Genomic DNA, 17,663 nt, shown 5'->3' with positions numbered 1-17,663 from the left:
AATTTGACGGGAAAAAAGGAGGAATGCCACTACTGTCCACGCAAAGAGAATAACGGGACTTGAAAGCGTTCGGAGAGAGTGAAAGGTGGAGAAATTGGAAAACTCAGAGCTTTCAAAGAGAGCTGGGAAAAAAATCGATATCAGCATCGATTACATCGATTCTTTCTATCCAATCAGCTGATTTCGCTGCCGGCAAGCAAAACAACAACAAACGAGAAAAACTAAATTAAATTTAATTTAATGATCCGCAACGTGGTGGTGGGCATCTCGGGCGGCGTGGACAGCGCCGTGGCCGCCCACCTGTTGCGGGAGCGTGGTCTCAATGTCCTGGGCGTCTTTATGCGCAACTGGGACGAGCTGGACGAGGCGGGACGGTGCAGCGGCGAGGAGGACCTGAAGGATGCGGAATGGGCTTGTCGGCGCCTGGGCGTGGAGCTGCGCCAGGTGAACTACGTGCGCGAGTACTGGACGGCGGTGTTTAGCCAGTTCCTGGACGATTATCAGCAGGGTTTAACCCCAAATCCGGACATCCTATGCAATCGTCACATCAAATTCGATCTGTTCCACAAGCACGCCCTGGAGCATCTGGGCTACGATGCCGTGGCCACGGGTCACTATGCCCGCAACAGTCTGGGTAACTTCCTGGAGCGTGCTTCCAGCGGAGCACCTGGCACCATGGAAGCCGCTCGTTTGCTCATACCCGCCGATACCTTTAAGGATCAGACCTTTTTCCTGGCTGGGATACCACGCGAGGCCCTGCAGCGCACCATGTTCCCGCTGGGAGATTTGGCCAAGAGCCAGGTCAAGCAGCTGGCCACCAAAATTGGACTGCAGCGACTGGCCAGCAAAAAGGAGAGCACCGGCATCTGTTTTGTGGGCAAGCGCAACTTCAAGGAGTTCATACGGGAGGTGAGACAGAGCCCAATCCTCTCCAGATTTATCAATGGATTCATTACGCTATATAACATACAACCTGCAGTACATACACTCCCGAAGCGGACACTTTGTGGACATTGACAGTGGTGTGACAGTGGGCCAGCACAAGGGCATACACCAGTGGACCGTGGGTCAGCGTTGTAGGCTCAGCTCTTACCTGCAGCCTTATTTTGTGGCCAAAAAGGAGGCAGCCAGCAATACCATCTATGTGGCGGCGGGACATGATCATCCTGCTCTCCTAAGCACCAGGATACACATTGATCCGCCAAATTGGTTGTGTGAGGAGTCTCAGGAGAGGCTTCTGGGGAAAGGCTCCCTGCGCTGTCGCTTTCGTTTCCAGCACACAAAGCCCCTGGTGGCATGCAGCCTACGGTTCGCTGGCAACCACTTTGAGGTCCAACTGGATGCTCCCCTGAGAGCCATTACACCGGGACAATATGCTGTCTTTTATGATGAACTGGCCTGCCTGGGATCAGCGCGCATTATTAGAGCTGAGTCTTTGGAAATTGGAGAGCAGGACAATGAGGAAGTGGGAAACCTCAAGAGCTGATGATCAAGCATTTCCTTTTCCCTTAACAAAAAAAAAATCCTGACAATTGCCTGTTGAACACTTAAAAGATCTACGCATTTTATTCCTAGGTCAGATAGACACATAATTTCAGGTTGGGGGGAAAAAAAAGATGTAGGAGTACTCCTTAGGCTATTCTCGTGGTCCTGGTCGCAGCTTCGAGGGAAATCTCACTATAGATAAATACAATTGGCTTAAAACTTATGGTTAAACATACAGATTGGGTCTCTCTCTCGTCCTTATTGGCTAGTCTTAAGCACTAATCATGGTTGAGCGGGGTGGGGGGAAGGTGGAGCAGGTGGTGGACCTCCGGCTAGGTCAGCAGCACTGTGAGGGCGTCCAGGAAACGGGTTAGATCACTCTGACGCAGCTGCACCACCGCTGGCTCAAAGAAGTCCTGCAGCAGCAGGACCCCACTCTTCTGGGCCGCCTGCTCAAAGGCCTTGCCAAAGAAGTTACGCGGCGAATCCTCCCTAACCGGTGCAATACCCACCAGCAGGCACATGCCCTGGGCGGCGTCCAGCGGACATGTGGCTATCAGTGGCAGATCCGGCGCCTGCCTGGCCCTGCTTGTGGCCACGTGACCGCGCAACAGAAAGCGCGCCAACAAAGCCAAGGCATAGGGATATGAGAAGAAGGTATGCTCCTCCTGCAGGACATAGTAAAAGAAGGATCCGGCAGAGTGAACCAAACGTGCCTCCAGGCTGCTCTGCACCTGCCTAAAAACGGCGGCATGCAGCAGCTTGGCCTGCTCAATGCCAGCGGCCAAAAGCTGCTTGTGCTGTCGACTCAAGGCATCCGAGGCCTCCAGGAAGCAATCCTCCGGGGTCTTGTGCTTCTTCACCGACTCCATGATGGCCAGCAAAGCGTAGACATAGTCCGCAGCCGCAAACCGGCTTCGATAGCCATAGCTCAGCGTAAAAGTGCCATAAACAATGTCCGGAATATCATATTTCTCGGCCAGACGTTCCACCATCGAGTAGAATTCCTTGCGCAGCACCAAATCCATGGCTCCGTATGTCTGGCGGGCATGGACCAAGGGCAGGCCCATCTCCAAAAGCAGCTCGTGCAGCCTCTTCTCGCCGCGCAGGGTCCACAGTTTCAACTGACAGCTGGCATACCGTGAGTACCTTCAGGGATAAAACAAGAAAAGTCTCTTTTTAGAGCAAGTTCCTCCAACTAAACCCACCTTATGCTCACCTCATGGACTCCGTGACGGGCCAGTGGCGGTACAAAACCAAATGCAAATCATTCTCAAAGCTTATCTTGGAGGCACTCATCGTATTCTGATCGTTGGTCTTGTTGGTCAGGCGCGAGACATGCGACTGGATCTGCTCCAGCTCCAGGGTATAGGCGCTGCTCTCAATCTTGCCCAGGAGCAGCTGCTCGGTGATGCCCACAATGGCCCACCAGAGCAGGTCCATGTTATCCTTGGACAGCTTCCAGGCCAGCTCGAAGATTAGCAGGGCGGTGGAGCGGCCATAGTAGCTAAACTGTGTGTACTCGAACATGATTCTGTCCCGCTCCGATTCCCACTGACGGCGGGCACGCTGCTTCAAGATGCGTTGCTCATGCCGCTCCAGGCGGGTGAGCTTATGACGCGGCTTTTGCGGATGATCCTCTGCATCTGATTCCCCGGCGCCACTGTCATTGTTTCGTTCCTCTCGATCGGAGCCGCCACCTTCATCCTCATCCTCATTTTCGTCCTCGTCTTCCTCCTCATCCGAGTCATAGAATATGGTCTCAAAGCCGGGTATATTCTCCTCGAGCGCTGGATCGCCCAGGATGCACACCTGCCGGTCGCTGTAGATATTGCAAACGTCCAGCGGACGATGCGAGTCGCAAATGAAGAAGGTAACATCCTCGGCCGGCTGCAGTAGCTCCACAATATCCACGCAGCCGCCGCAGTTGACCAGCACCACGTACTTGACATCACCCTGATGCTCTCCATAGGCCCGTTTCAGGCCAGTGACGCCCATGATGGGCACCACCGTGTAGAGCATGTGGTCGTACTTGAACAGCGCCTGCAGGATGCGGCTGGCGCAGATGGCATCAATGTCGTAGTTGACCACGATGAGGATGCGCTTGCCCACCAGCTGGCGGTAGAAATCGTTGCGCAGGTCCTGGACAAACATGATGCAGCTGCTCTTAGAAGGTGAAAACAATAGGAAATCTCTTCCTCTCTCTCTCGGGGTTTTTGGGGATTCTGGTTAAAAGTGTGGTTTCCTTGGAAGCCAATCAAAGATCAAAGGATTCTAGCTGATCGGGCGGCGTTGCATTGTGTGGTTTTTTGCGTTTTTCCCGTGTTGCACTTTCGCCAATTGCAATTTGCGAATCAAAAACGCGGGAAACAGCTGGCTGCGGCAGTGTGACCAGCCACAGTTGGGCGGAAATAGTTGGGCAGCGCCCAAGGAAAAGTGTTTTGTTTTGGTATTTTTATTGTTTAAAGTATTTTCTTTTATATTCTTCTTTTTTTATTTATTAAATTTGTTAATTCTTTTTATTATTATAATTTTATATTTTTACATTACCTAAAATTTTAGGGATTTTTTATTTTTTTATGTTGTTTATTTATCCAAATGGTATTACATATTTTCCAGTGCTGTCATTGTTTTTTACTGTAATTTTCTTTTATATTTCATTTATTTTATTAATTTTTATAAAATTTAGGAAATTGAATATAATATTATATTTTCTCTGGATTTTATATATTTTTTTATATTATTTATTTATCCAATTGGAATTATACATTGCCAAGTGCTGGTATTTTTTGCTGTAATTTTCTTTTATATTTTATTTTATTAATTTTATCTAATATTTAGGAAATTGAATATAAAATTCTATTTTTTATATCACAAAATTCTCAGAATTTTTTTTGTATTATTATTTTATGTTGTTTATTTATCCAATTGGAAATAAACTATGGTACTTTTTGGCGCTCCACCTGCGGTCACACTGCAGCGCACACATGTGTTTTTGAAAACTAACAAAATACAAAATTAACCAATTTTTGCTTATTTTAAACGAAATTCTTGGCTTAACCATGACCAAGGACAAGAAACGCAAATTGCTGGCCCAGCGGCACGTCTCCTCGCGCATGAACTTCCTGTTCCAGGCCTCGCATTTGATGGCGGCAAGCCATCAGGCCAAGCTGGCCGCCTACTATGGCAAACTGTGCCGCAATGTGGGCACCAAGGCGGTAATGCACATGTAAGTGGACTCAGCCCACCACCAGTGGCTCCTTATTCCCATAATAAACGAATTCCCGATGACAGGGCTCCCGCTTTGAAGCGCTCCCTGTGCCGCCGCTGCTCGCTGCCCCTGATGCCGGGCGTAAATACAGAGCTGCGAGTGGCGGAAGAGAACCCGACGCCGCAGGCTGGAGAAGAGACTCGCACTGCCAGCAATGGAGAAGAGACTCCCACTGCCAGCAATGGAGGAGAGGTAGAAAAAACCAAAAAGAAGCGACACCGGAGACTCCCCAAGAACCGAAAGAAAAAGGTGGAAAAGAAGGAGGAACCGCCTGCAAATCCCAACGAATCTCAGCCAGAAATCCCACTCAACGCTCTGTTTTTGGAGTGCTCGCTGTGCCAAGGCCGGCGTAGCTTTACCCTGGACAATCAAAGAGAATGCTGGCTAGAGCAGCCGCAGTCCCTGGTGCAAGTACTCTCACTGCCAGGAGAGAACGCCGGCCAGTGATAAGCTGGAAAAAGCTTTGCTTATCTCCAAAACAGCTTGCTTTCAGTTGAACCCGAAATGCTGACTTGTAGACACCTCATTGGCCACCTCCGCCGGCAGGCCAGCACAGCGGTAGCTCGTGTCCTGGCTCCCGGCTATGTGGAAGTCCAAGAAGACAAAGGCCAGACCCCCCTCAAGTATCCACAAGTCTGGCTGAGGGACAACTGTCAGTGCCCGGAGTGCTTCCATGCTGCCACCCGGGCCAGGAAAAGTCATTGGGAGCGAGGACCCGTAAACATAAAAGTGGCCAAAGTGGATTATAACCAGGAACACCAAAAACTAGAGGTTATCTGGCAGGACCAGCACAAGAGCTCCTTTGACCTGGCCTGGCTGAGGGAAAGGGATTTTGGTGAGGTGGCCAGGAGGCGGTACCTGGACGAGGTGTACAAGCCACCGGCACAGCTCTGGGGGAAAACCCAGTTTGAGGCTGTGCGAAAGGAGTTCAACTACCAGGATGTCATCCAGGAGGATGCAAAGCTGCAAGCCTGGCTGGAGGCTCTGGCAGTTCAGGGATTTGCCATACTCAAGGGAGCGCCCGATGACATCAATGTGGCCAAAAATCTGGCCGAAAGGATTGGCTATATCAAGAGGACCACTTATGGGTAAGGAGAGCTGCTTGAGCACTTGGCAAGCCATTATCTGGCTGCAATCTACCGAATATTATCAGAATCGGATGATTATTACAGCCAGAATGGGCTCTGCTCTTGATTAGGAGCTTACAGATAGTACTTACGATAGCAGCAGGTGTAGGCCCCAGCCCCCCCCCCCAATACCTCGCCCGATTAACTTTCCCTCCCTCCGCAGAGATGTCTTCGAGGTAAAGTCCAAACCGAATGCCGGTAACTATGCCTACCTGATGACTCCCCTGCCGCTGCACACGGACATGCCCTACTACGAATACAAGGCCGGCATCAATATACTCCACACCCTCGTCCAGTCGGCCTCATCGGGCGGCGCCAATACCCTCACCGATGGCTTCAATGTGGCCTCTGAGATGCAACGCCTGCATCCGGCAGACTTTGAGATCCTGCGCTCGGTGCCCGTCAACTGGTTTGACATTGGCCACGATGGCGATGCATTGCGACCCTTTCACAGCATCTGGCGGTCGCCGGTGATATGCCTGGATGTGGAGGGTCGGTTTGCCAGGATCAATCAGAATACCACCAAGCGGGACAGTAGGTTTACGGTGCCATTGGAGCAGGCTGTGGCCTGGTATCGGGCCTACGACAAGTTCTTGGAGCTGGCCCACTCGGAGGCGGTGGAGTTCAAGACGCAGGCCGGGGATGTGTTTGTGTTTAACAATCTGCGCATGCTGCACGGGCGGACGGCCTATGAGGATGCGCCGGGCAACAAGCGGCACTTGGTGGGGGCCTATGTCGATTGGGATATCATCTACTCCAAGCTGCGAACTCTCAAGTATCCCAATGCCAAGGATTAGAGGATGTACAGTACAAGTGATGTGAAAATAACTATGGAATTTTAAATAATAATTTTTGTGAATATATTTCTGTGTGTTTTTTGGTTGGTTGTTCATTTTATATATTTTTTTTTTTGTAATTTGTAATTAAAATTGTTTATTAAAATGGACAGCCGCAATCCGTTGCCTATTAAAATTAAAGAAGCCGATATCATCACAATCGATCTTACTGGAGACGATGAACTGGAGACATGAACTGGAGGAATTGCAGAACTGGGCGTTCACTGAGTGCCGTCTCTGCTTCGATAGGGAGGTGGTGCCAGGTTCACTTTGTGCGGCCACATCTACTGCATGAGCTGCCTGACCAGAGCCCTGGAAATCTGTGGCAACTGCCAGGTGTGCTATTAAACGAGCAGCTTCATTCGACTCTACTACTAACTCACACTGTTTTATGTTTGCTGCGTTTTGGTTAAATTATGTTGCTGTTAATTTGTTCTATTTTAATTCAAATTTAATTCCGTTAAAACTTGACACATTTTTTTCTAAAAGGGTATTCATCCTGGCGTATTTAAATGACGATTTTGAGGTCTGAATGCGACGGTTGCCGAGAGAAAACTAAAAATGATTTGTTACCTTTTGACAGGCTACAAAATTTCAGTTGCCAGTGCCTACTCGGATTGGGGGTGTTTTCTTTAACAAAAAATATCTTTAAAATATTTAAAACAAATTCCAATTGGATATTTGTTTAAATCCAGCGCCAAGAAGAAAATCTGGTTACTCTGCAACTGAACAAATCTGGCAACTCTGCATTTTAAGTCATTTTAAGCCATCACAAATCTGGTCACTCTGCAGCCAAGGCATTTATTTCGCACGCAAAATAATACACAAAAACCAACAAATTACGGCCGTAAAATGCTATACTTTGGGCCTAAAAGAGGCTAACTTTTGCATTCGTTTAGTGTGAGTGATGGAAATTTAGCCAGCGAGTGAAAGAGAGAGGGAGCCCCGTGTCCTAGTCCAACAAGCCCGCCGAGCAGCAAGTGCGAGTGCAAGGCCTTCACAGCGAGAGAAAGAGAGAGAGAGAGGAGAGAAAGGGGAGGAGGAGTGATTTTGAGTGGGAGCCCCTCCGAATTCTGTATGAGATCCTGTTTATCCGCCCGAAATGATGCCCTACAATGTGCGCAACGCCGGCGGCGGCAGCGTTGGCGGCATTCTCCGAAAGACAGGAACAAACGTTGGATCCTCCGCCACCACCATTCATGCTGCATCCGCTGGCCATATCAATGGAAGCGCAGCATCGTCAGCGGCCAGTCTAGAGACCCGTCAACCGCCACTGGAGCTGCTCGTCTTTGGATACGCCTGCAAGATATTCCGCGACGATGAGAAGGCCCGCGAAATGGATCATGGCAAGCAGCTGATCCCCTGGATGGGCGATGTAAATCTCAAGATAGACAGGTTAATAATTGGGGCTGGCCCCCGAGCCATTAATTATACGATAATCCCGTACGCACACTTGCCACAGTCGAACATAAGCCCCCCCCCCCCCCCCAAAAAAAAAAAAAAAAAAAAAAAAAAAACAGCTACACACCAACACTACTGCAACTGCAACTACAATTACACGTGCCCATGTTGTGTCCCGTTAGGACGACCCACTACTCCGCGTACAGCTGCGGGCGAAATGCTAGTGCCGGGATATTTGCAATTGGTTGGAAGTTGTGGAAAAATACATACAAATATACAATGGCAATGCAAGTCTAGAAAATTCTGAAATAATTTTGGAAACTAAAAATTTCAGAGATTCTCCTTCAAATTGCATACAAAGGCTGCTAGTATTTCGACCGCTGCTGTACTCATAGAGATAGGACTTGAACGAACTTGACTTTACACCCACATACATACATATTCACACATACAATACACCAACATACACACACACACACATACCATTGTAATAACAGCTCTTTTCAGTGCTTCTCAAACTGTAATCTCTATCCATATATACAATTTTGAAACTGTAATTCTTTGACCATTTTAAATGTAAACCGATTAACTTTTTAGCCACCGGAGCGGTATGTATGAACGATCTCTCTAGCCTTAAACCTAATCTAATCTGAACCGTATGCATTATATACTATATACTATTTTATATATATATCCATATATATATACATATATATATGACTTTGAATATTGTGTGTGTGATTGCGAGCGTGGGAGAAGGCGAAGCAAAAAAAAAAAAATAAAATAAAATAAAAAAAATGGGGAGGGCAGGGAGACGTCAGGAGCGCTGCTCTCGTCGTTCCCATTGCCCCGCTCCGTTGGCTTACGCCCCCCGCAAGACGCGCCGCCCGACCCTGGAACTGCCAGTCCACTGATAATGCTCCTCTTCTCCTCTCTGTTTATATTTCTCTGCTTGCTCTCTATATATTTCGGCACATCCAACCTTCGAATCGGAAACCGTCTCTCTGAATCCAACGCAGATATGATGTGCGTGGAGCACTTTGTGAACTGGCGCCACATGAGGCGCCGCCAGGTGGCTATGGCAACAGGCTGGAATATCTCAGCGCCGAGGAGCAGCGCGCGGAGCAGCTGTGCGAGGAGGAGCGTTACCTGTTCCTCTACAACAACGAGGAGGAGCTGCGACTGCGTCAAGGTGAGTGTGCCAGCTAGGGGGTTGTCAGCCGGTTGCGTCTGCCGTTAAGGGGTGTCGATAGTTGCGATGGGTGAACATTAATAATACATTAATGATCACTATCTTTCAAAGATTTAGAGAAGTTAGAAAGTCAGTTTATTTATTATTAAATTTCACTATTTTATACGTTCCTGTAATACAAAATTTGTGGCTAAATGTTTTGAAAATATTTTTAAACATAAAGTTCTGTAGAATTTTTTTCTAAAATTTCTGAATGTATTGTTAAACTACTGTAAAATAGAGAATTGACCAGATTAATTAACCAATAAAAGTCACCATAAATGCCTTTTTTAAATTTTTAGTGATACAATTTCTTCTAAAAATTCTAAAAAAAATAATTAAATTTCTAATCTAACAATTTAAATCGTATAAAAAAAGTAAAACCTTTATAGAATCGATTTCATTGTCAGCTTTAATGTTCAGATCTTCAATAATTTGCAATACAATCGACCAATAATTGTTATCGAAATAATCGAAAATTATAAAAATCAACAATGTTTATTGATAAAATAGATTTGAATGCAAATAATTGAGTTATTTCATATTAAAGTCATCCATTTTATTGCTTAGTAATCAATCTATGCATTGTATAGCCCATTAACCCACTGATATCGACACCCCTTGGACCCGGGGACTCCCTCAAATTAAGAAAAATTGTATTATTAGTACTGAAAGGTATCAAGAAACGATCAAGACCAAATATTATTGAGTAAAATGAAAAGAAACACACCACTAAAAACCAAAAAAACCAACCACCGATTACCGATAACCGATTAAAACCACCACAATGAAACCATCGATAATGCAATCGTCAGTCATCCCCTCGATATTTCCAGAGAGAGTGCCTTAGGAGCAGGTAAATACGCAACCTTCACATCCTGACAGATTTAAACATTTATTCCAGATTAACGTCAAGTCCAACTACGAAGGGAAATCGATCTTATCGACCAGCTACTGATATCGATAACAATTCCAGCTACCTCCCTCCCCCCTCTCTCTCTCTCTCTCTCTCTCTTTCGCTCTGTGTGTGCGTCCCCCTCTCTCTTGTTCCGCATCAACCAAACGAATACGTTTCTCTCTCGCTCTGATTCGAATTAGTTAACAATTATTTTACTCAAATATTCTAAAGTCTTCCGTTTTCTCTTCATTTCTCTGCTCTTCTTTTGGGGCGCATCCTGCAGAGGAGGACCTCAAGCGGCTGCAGCAGGAGACCTCCGGTGGCAGCTACAGCCAGGTGGGCTTCCAGTACGATGGCCAGTCGTCAGCGGCCTCGAGCACAAGCAGCACAGCTCCACCAGCCCAGCTCTCGCCCAACTCCGAGGAGAGCGAGCTGCCCTTTGTCCTGCCGCGCACCCTGATGATGGCTCCTCCACTGGGCATGCAGCTGGTAAGTAACCACTAGATCCTCTCAAGAAATTTGTTAAATTAAATTATATTTTTTATTATTTCCTTCTTTTAGCCGGAGACAATGAAGCAGCACGCCATCATCGAGAAGACGGCTCGCTTTATTGCCACCCAAGGCGCCCAGATGGAGATTCTGATCAAGGCCAAGCAGGCCAACAATTCACAGTTTGACTTCCTTACCCAGGGTGGCTATCTGCAGCCCTACTATCGTCACCTCTTGGCTGCCATCAAGGCGGCCAAATTTGCGCCAGCTCCAGAGATTTCCATGGAACAGCAGCAGCAGCAGAATACCGAACAGCAGGAGGACTCCCAGTTGGGTGAGGATAGTGGTGGTGCTTTGGGCAAGAGGGGTAACACCAACCAGGTGGTCATCACGGTGCCCACCATCAAATACAAGCCCTCGGCCAATTGTGCATACACCCAGCTGATAAGCAAGATCAAGGGTGTGCCCCTCCAGGCGGTTCTGCTGGAGGATGAGAGCAGTAATCCCAGTAATGGCACTGCCTCGCCCACGCTAAGCTGCCGCTCAGAAGGTCACAGCCAGGGCGGGGAATTTACACCTGTGCTGCTGCAATACAATGGCAGTACGTTTACCCACCAGGAGGAGACGGCGGCGGCGGCGGAGGAGGTGCAGCAGCAGCAGCAGATTGAGGTGGCGAGTGAAGCAAATACTAGCGAGCCACCGCAGGTGGAGCTGCTTAAGAATACAAGTGCTTTGGCCTTGGCTCAGAATTACAGTTCCGAGAGCGAGGAGGAGGAGGAGGAGGGGGAAGAGGAGCAGCAAGAGCAGAAAAAGGAGCCTGTAAAGGTGGGTTGCAGCAGATTCATTGAGAAGTTTTTTTTTCCCACTAACTTGTTTATTTCCACAAAAGCCGGAGCCTGTACTTACCTTCCCGGTGCCGGAGGAGACTCTGCGTCACATCATTGACAAGACGGCCACGTATGTCATCAAGAATGGACGCCAGTTTGAAGAGACGCTGCGCACCAAAAGCGTGGAGCGATTTAGTTTTCTGCTGCCGGAGAATGAGTTTTATGCCTATTACCTGTACAAAGTGACGGGCGATGTGGATGCCGCCTCCAAGGAGGAGAAGACCCGCAAAGCAGCAGCCGTGGCAGCCGCTCTCATGTCCAAAAAGGGTTTGAGTTTTGGTGGATCAGCGGCTGGCAATGCTCTGGAAAAGGGTGTGTATAACGGGAGATCTCTTCTTACTTAAATAATATTATATCTTCCCCCTCCCCCGCAGCTCCTGTAAGTTTCTCTATACGCGCCCGGGATGAGAATGCCCCTTTGCAACCCATTCTTCCGCAGGAGGCCAGCGATGAGGAGGCCACTGGAGGCGAGCATGTGCGTCCCGGCATGCCCGACAGTGTCCAGCGAGCCATTAAGCAGGTGGAAACCCAGCTTTTGGCCAGAACTGCAAGCCAAAAGGCAGGCTCCTCGCCGCAAAAGGAGCAGCGACAAGGTGAGTTGAGAGAAATGATTTTTAAAACCAGGAAATATATGGTTTTTCATCTTTTAAAGCCGAGGAGCGCGTAAAGGACAAGCTGGCGCAGATAGCCAGGGAAAAGCTGAATGGAATGATATCGCGGGAAAAGCAGCTGCAGCTGGAGAGGAAGCGCAAGGCCATGGCTTTTCTCAATCAAATAAAAGGTAAGTTTACTCTAGGGTTGTGAAAAATATATAAAAAAAATATTGATTTTATATATATCTCTTTTTTTTTTAATCTGTTTCCAGGTGAAGTTACCTCTGTGGGCAGTGCTGTGCCCAGTGCCCCAGAGCTGGCGGCAGGAGCTTCTCCTTCTCGTGGTGCTGGCAACAGTGACAACGAGTCTAATGATTCAGTGCGCTCCATACCCATCACCTATTTTGGACCCGACGACGACGAAGACGACGATGATGATGATGATGACGAAGGGGATGGGGAACATATCCAAAAGCAACTTAACAAAGAAGCCCTAAAGCCTAACCCTGAGGATGAGGAGGACGATGACGATGATGGCGATGGCTTTGACTTGGAAAAGTACAATTTGCTGAATGACGATAGCACCAATACCTTTACCAGCAAACCCGTGCGTGCTCCCTCGGCTCCACCGCCTCCTGTTATAACACCCATGCAAGCAGCTGTCCTGCTCTCCGATGACGACGATGTCCAGCTGGTGTCCACCTCGGCAAGAATTTCCAGCTCGCGTCACCAACGCATGACGACCCACCGGCGCAGGAGCAGGAGTCGCAGTCGTAGCCGTTCCAGCAGTGCTTCCAGTCGTGAATTGTCCTCTTTGAGACGCAGGCCCAAGGGCCTCCCCAAGACCTCCAGGGAATCAATGATGCATCAGCATCAGCAACAGCAGCAGCAGCGGCGAAAGAGTCCCAAGAAGCGTAGAAGAAGCCGAAGCAGAAATAGATCTAGGTCCAGGTCTAGGAGCCTTCGAAGGAGCAGAAGTAGAAGCAGAAGCAGGAGCATATCAAGGCCCAGCCGGAGAAGCCGTTCAAGAAGCCACTCCAGCAGCCGCCGGCAGCGACGCCAGCGCACGCCACCACCCACCAAGAAGATTAGCAGCAAGCAGCGTCACAAGCGACGCCGACGCAGCGGCTCTGCCTGATCCAGCACCTGCCCCCAAAAATCTTATCATTGCTTCGCGTAGTGTTTTCCGACAGAGAATCGTGTAACAAATAAAGGCACCAACATATTTTTTTGTAAATCAGTGTGAAGTGAAGTTCCGCCGAGTGGTTCCCCCCGAGAGATAGTGGTGGGTATAAAACCCCCTTGACAGTGAGCTCATCAGTTTAGTTTGTTTTTAAGCTTGGACTTTGACAATGTCGCGCTATTTGCTATTCATTGGCTGTTGTTGTCTGGCAGCTGCTGTGTTGGCCACAGCTCAGATACCCATTAGTGAGTGTTGCTAGAAGTTCTTCTTCTCAGGAGGAACCTCATCTGGAATCCATCTCTTTCCCCTCTCCCAGCTCCCCGTGAGTGCGGTGTTAATGAAAAGTTCCTGCCTTGTGGCCCCAGCTGTCAAACGGAGTGTGCCACCCTGGGAGATCCCTGTCTAATTCGGCATATTCGCTGCCCCGATGGTTGCTACTGCAATGAAGGGTTCGCCAGGGATTCCACTGGCACCTGTATACCCATTGAAAAGTGCAAGAAGAAGAACAGGGGTTCGGGTTCCTACGGAAAGTGAAGTTAAAGGAAATTTTGGGGTTACAAAAATAAATTGAAGCTGATTTTTTGAAAGAAGTTTTGGTATTTTTTTAAAGCATTAAAAAATTTAAAATATATATTTATATAATATTAATTATTATATAGATTTAAATAATATATATATAAAATTATATATATATAATTATTAAAATTATACAAATATATTATTCAAATATTTTCATGCTGTGACCTAATTAGCATTATCAATGCTATAAAAAAATATATAAAATGTATATATTTATATAATGTGTTTTTTAATATATTTTTTAATACATTTTTAAATATATATATACAATAATATATATTTTTATAGCTTTAATAATGCTAATTGGGTCACAGCGTGACTTGAATAGAGCGCGACATCTGGTTTTTAGATAACAATCTTCATTTCTGGTTCTGTCCCAGCTGTTGTTTTAATTGTTTTTCTTTTTGTATTGTTATTATTGTTTTTTGAATTGTTTTTTTTTGTTTTGTATTGATGTGAATAACACAGGCCAACAAAATATGAAATATTGGACCCGGAACATATTTTTAAGAAGGTTTTCAATGGGCTAAAATTGGGAAACTGGGAAATTGAAGATAATATCATCTTAAAAAAGCAACAAATACTGAGTTTTTGGGTAGTTTTAAGGTGCTATAAATACAAATTTACGATTTATTTCTATTATTATTTATTATCTATAAGTTAGATTTTCAAAATATTTGAACTTACAAGTACATAAACAACGGGTTCTTGGTTAGTTTTAAGGTGTTGTGACTTCAATACATTTTATTTTTTTCTAAGCAATCGTTATGTTATCATAAATTACTGTTTTTGCACTTCAAAATCAGTTCTTAAAATTGGGAAAAATCTTCTTGGAACTTTGAGATATTGTTCTTTTGAATTTATATAAATATATTTTTTTTTTCAATATTATTCTTATATTTGACATACCCAGAAATATATAGAAAAATATCAATTCAAGAGACAATATCTCTTAATAATTTTTTTCAAATTTTAAAAACAGATTTCTGAATTGAATAATGAATGTTTTGAAAAAATAAAATTACAGCACCTCAAAAGTACCCAAAAAACCCATATTTTTCTGTACTTTTAATTTTAAATATTTTAAAAACATCCAAAATACAAAAATTATATAAAATTTGCTGCCGAAAAAGTATTTTCCGCTTCTTGGTTCCAAAAATCTGTTGACCTGTGTAATCAAGTTTACCCAGATGTGCCTCCAAAATGATATCATAGGAATGGGGAAATACACGTGAATGGCTCGAACCACTCACTCACTATCTGTGATAAGTTTGGGTTATAGATTTGATTGTATTCTCAAAGAGTTTTGAGTCTTCCAAAAGCTTTTAGACAGGGCTTGAACTTTGGGTATGGAGTTAAGCTGGGTTCTGAAAAATGGGAGGAGGTACAGAAATAGGGTTGGATATTTAGATGAAGCTTGTATGGGAACAATAATGGGTTTGTGCTTATAAGAGATCATTATTATTATTTATAATTATTTATATTTATAATTTTTTATAATTATTTATAATTATTTATATTTATAATTATTTATATTTATAATTATTTATAATTATTTATTTTTATTTATTATTATTTATTATTTATATAATATTTAGATCGAATGATGGGAGAAATTCTAGCTAGAACCTTCCCAGTTTACCCAGTGTTGCAAGCCCACAAAATGTGTGTACGTTACTCATCTTACTTTAGGATTTAGTGACCCCTTCCAGTAAATAGAAATCTCCTTTCCCACACATGCATCTCCCCCTCTTTATGAGTGTTTGGAAACCAATTAAAAACCGAAACAGAAATAACAATAGATTTGAAACAAAAGCATAACAGGAACACGGAATCTCCTCCGGTTGGAAGAGATGCATGCTGGGCGCCCTTAACTGTGCGGCGCATCTATCGCATATCATCGAAATCAAAGGAGTCATCACCGGAATACAGCCAGGACATCCTTCTTGGGCGCTGGGCCTTCTGCTTGGCCTCGACGGCGGCACAGACCGCCCGGTAGGCGGACATCTTGGTCTTGTCAAAGTCCGCCTTGGCCTCGGCCAGCTGGCGATTGAGATTCTCGGCCCGAAACTTGGCCGCCTTCAAAATGTTGGTCTTCTCGACCAGCTCCTGTTGGGCTCCCTTGGCCACGCACTGCATGCTGGCCACATTTTTGGTTGCCTCGCGTATCAAATTCTTGACATGATTCAGTTCCGCCTGGAGCTCATGGGCAGCCCTGACGGCCAATTCGGCATTCTCCTGGGTGCAACGCATCGCTGCCGAGAGTCTGGCCACCTCGGCCTCGGCCTCGATCAGCTCCAGGCGAGCCTGCTCCAAAATCTCTTGCTTGCCTGCAAGCACAGCCTCGGCTCCTTTGGCGGACTCAATGGCCTTGCCGGCCAATTCGCATTTGGCCTGGAATGAGGCAGCCTCGGCGGCCGGCACTTGGGCATCGCTGGCCGCCTTGGCCTCCTGGGCCGCCTTCTGTGCAAATCCGGAGGCAGTCATCTTGCCCTCGCTGCGGTTCAGCGAGGCGATGCTGCACTTGGCACCAGTCTTACAGGATTTGGCTAGATCATCGTCGCCGCCATTGCAGCCGGCGCCATTTCCGTTTCCGTTTCCGTTTCCATTTACGTTTACGTTGCCATTACCACCGGCGATAGCCACTTCCTGGCTGGGATCGCCAGCCTCCGATAGACTTCTGTCTAAACGTTCGGAGTCTTCATAAAATTTGTTGTTTTCATCATCGTAAGCAGCCTGCCAGTCATTGGGCCTGGCGGAGCGATATCCTTCCAGGCCTCGCAGGACACACATCAGCATCAAAATGGTAAATATACATTTTAGGTGAGGCATTTTCAATAGAAAATATAGCCAGGAAACGACTTTGGGTATAGTTTTGAACAAATTTTAACGAAAGTTAGATAGATTTACTACTTTTATGAATGCGGCGGAATGAGATGTACGACTTGATTCGGGTTCAAATATGAACTGGAAGGGTTGTGCTAGGCCTGCTGGGTAGGTATAACTTTCTTGGGAAAATGATGGAAAAATCAAAGGGGGAAGTACAAGTGAAATAAGGGAGAGTTTTATAATAGAGATCCATTTATCCCAAAGAAGATCAAGAGATTTATTAGAGATCCATTAAATTGTGCGAAAAAATTCGAACCAAATTCTATAAATTTCCCGAAGAGAAACGAGAAATCCCTTAAAGATCCATCAATCTGAAAGTGTAGAGTCCCTACCAAAGGACAACCCTTTTTAAATTCTATAAATTTCAAAGGAAGATCAAGAAATCCTTTAAAAATCCATTACATTTTAGGTGTTACTATAACTTTAAGTAGGTAAAGTCTATGCTGAAGGAAAATTCTAACTAAATTCTCTAAATTCCAAAAGAGAAAAGAGAGATTCCTCAGAGATCCATAAACTGAATAGGTTATTATAACCTTTAGTGATAGAATCCTTGCTAAAGGAATAATTTAATTAGTATAAAAATATAATTATTATAATTCTATAAATTCTAAAAAAAAGAACTATAGTTCCTATAGAGATCTATCAAACTTAAAGGGTTATTATAAGAGTATATAGAGCTTACGCAAGAAAATACCCAAAAAAAACTATACTATATACATATATTCTTAATTCTAAATTTAAATAAATAAATACCAACTTGATCTTAAAAGTAAAACAAATTTAAAAAGAGTGTA

At 45.5% G+C, this 17,663-nt stretch overlaps 7 protein-coding genes and 1 long non-coding RNA gene across 11 annotated transcripts; 5 read left to right on the top strand and 3 right to left on the bottom strand.

The window, feature by feature from the left end:
* Positions 1–175: 175 nt before the first annotated feature.
* On the top strand, positions 176–1,553 carry LOC108080108 (mitochondrial tRNA-specific 2-thiouridylase 1). Its single transcript, XM_017174727.3, has 2 exons — positions 176–909; positions 980–1,553. Exons 1-2 carry the CDS (start codon positions 241–243, stop codon positions 1,484–1,486), a joined length of 1,176 nt encoding a protein of 391 aa, XP_017030216.1. The 5' UTR covers positions 176–240; the 3' UTR covers positions 1,487–1,553.
* On the bottom strand, positions 1,533–4,071 carry Cdc45 (cell division cycle protein 45). Of its 2 annotated transcripts, XR_011445542.1 has the most exons (3): positions 2,705–4,071; positions 1,722–2,634; positions 1,533–1,660 (listed from the first exon to the last, which is right to left on the bottom strand). XR_011445542.1 is itself a non-coding variant. In XM_017174714.3 (2 exons), exons 1-2 carry the CDS (start codon positions 3,637–3,639, stop codon positions 1,818–1,820), a joined length of 1,752 nt encoding a protein of 583 aa, XP_017030203.1. In that variant the 5' UTR covers positions 3,640–4,070; the 3' UTR covers positions 1,533–1,817. The 2 variants fall into 2 exon arrangements, 1 of the variants encoding a protein (XP_017030203.1); XM_017174714.3 differs by having other exon boundaries at positions 1,533–2,634; positions 2,705–4,070.
* Positions 4,072–4,431: 360 nt separating this feature from the next.
* Positions 4,432–5,203, top strand: Rpp21 (ribonuclease P protein subunit Rpp21). The gene is made up of 2 exons (XM_041774687.2): positions 4,432–4,714; positions 4,780–5,203. Exons 1-2 carry the CDS (start codon positions 4,548–4,550, stop codon positions 5,201–5,203), a joined length of 591 nt encoding a protein of 196 aa, XP_041630621.1. The 5' UTR covers positions 4,432–4,547.
* A 57-nt stretch (positions 5,204–5,260) lies between these two features.
* Positions 5,261–6,746, top strand: LOC108080135 (gamma-butyrobetaine dioxygenase). Its single transcript, XM_017174772.2, has 2 exons — positions 5,261–5,844; positions 6,047–6,746. Exons 1-2 carry the CDS (start codon positions 5,261–5,263, stop codon positions 6,678–6,680), a joined length of 1,218 nt encoding a protein of 405 aa, XP_017030261.1. The 3' UTR covers positions 6,681–6,746.
* LOC108080154 (uncharacterized) lies at positions 6,745–7,426 on the bottom strand. Its single transcript, XR_001770903.3, has 2 exons — positions 7,103–7,426; positions 6,745–7,048 (listed from the first exon to the last, which is right to left on the bottom strand). It is a non-coding gene; the product is annotated as an uncharacterized lncRNA (long non-coding RNA).
* Positions 7,427–7,478: 52 nt separating this feature from the next.
* su(w[a]) (suppressor of white-apricot) lies at positions 7,479–13,455 on the top strand. 3 transcript variants are annotated; one of them, XM_017174665.3, is made up of 8 exons: positions 7,482–8,114; positions 9,140–9,312; positions 10,533–10,738; positions 10,811–11,563; positions 11,628–11,937; positions 12,000–12,218; positions 12,278–12,406; positions 12,491–13,455. In XM_017174665.3, the coding sequence occupies exons 1-8, from the start codon at positions 7,822–7,824 to the stop codon at positions 13,354–13,356; spliced, it is 2,949 nt and encodes a 982-aa protein (XP_017030154.1). In that variant the 5' UTR covers positions 7,482–7,821; the 3' UTR covers positions 13,357–13,455. The 3 variants fall into 3 exon arrangements, with proteins under 3 accessions (XP_070143869.1, XP_017030154.1, XP_070143870.1); XM_070287768.1 differs by lacking the exon at positions 9,140–9,312 and having other exon boundaries at positions 7,479–7,619; XM_070287769.1 differs by lacking the exons at positions 7,482–8,114; positions 9,140–9,312 and adding an exon at positions 9,771–10,207.
* Positions 13,456–13,499: 44 nt separating this feature from the next.
* On the top strand, positions 13,500–13,991 carry LOC108080090 (chymotrypsin inhibitor). Its single transcript, XM_017174702.2, has 2 exons — positions 13,500–13,646; positions 13,718–13,991. The coding sequence occupies exons 1-2, from the start codon at positions 13,571–13,573 to the stop codon at positions 13,933–13,935; spliced, it is 294 nt and encodes a 97-aa protein (XP_017030191.1). The 5' UTR covers positions 13,500–13,570; the 3' UTR covers positions 13,936–13,991.
* A 1,716-nt stretch (positions 13,992–15,707) lies between these two features.
* On the bottom strand, positions 15,708–16,956 carry LOC108079993 (tropomyosin alpha-3 chain-like). The gene has a single exon (XM_017174562.2). It carries the CDS (start codon positions 16,810–16,812, stop codon positions 15,868–15,870), a length of 945 nt encoding a protein of 314 aa, XP_017030051.1. The 5' UTR covers positions 16,813–16,956; the 3' UTR covers positions 15,708–15,867.
* Between the last annotated feature and the right edge of the window lie 707 nt (positions 16,957–17,663).

Source organism: Drosophila kikkawai, chromosome X (genome assembly GCF_030179895.1).
Source record: "Drosophila kikkawai strain 14028-0561.14 chromosome X, DkikHiC1v2, whole genome shotgun sequence".
NCBI lineage: Eukaryota > Metazoa > Arthropoda > Insecta > Diptera > Drosophilidae > Drosophila > Drosophila kikkawai.
This window is presented reverse-complemented; position numbering and strand designations above follow the sequence as displayed.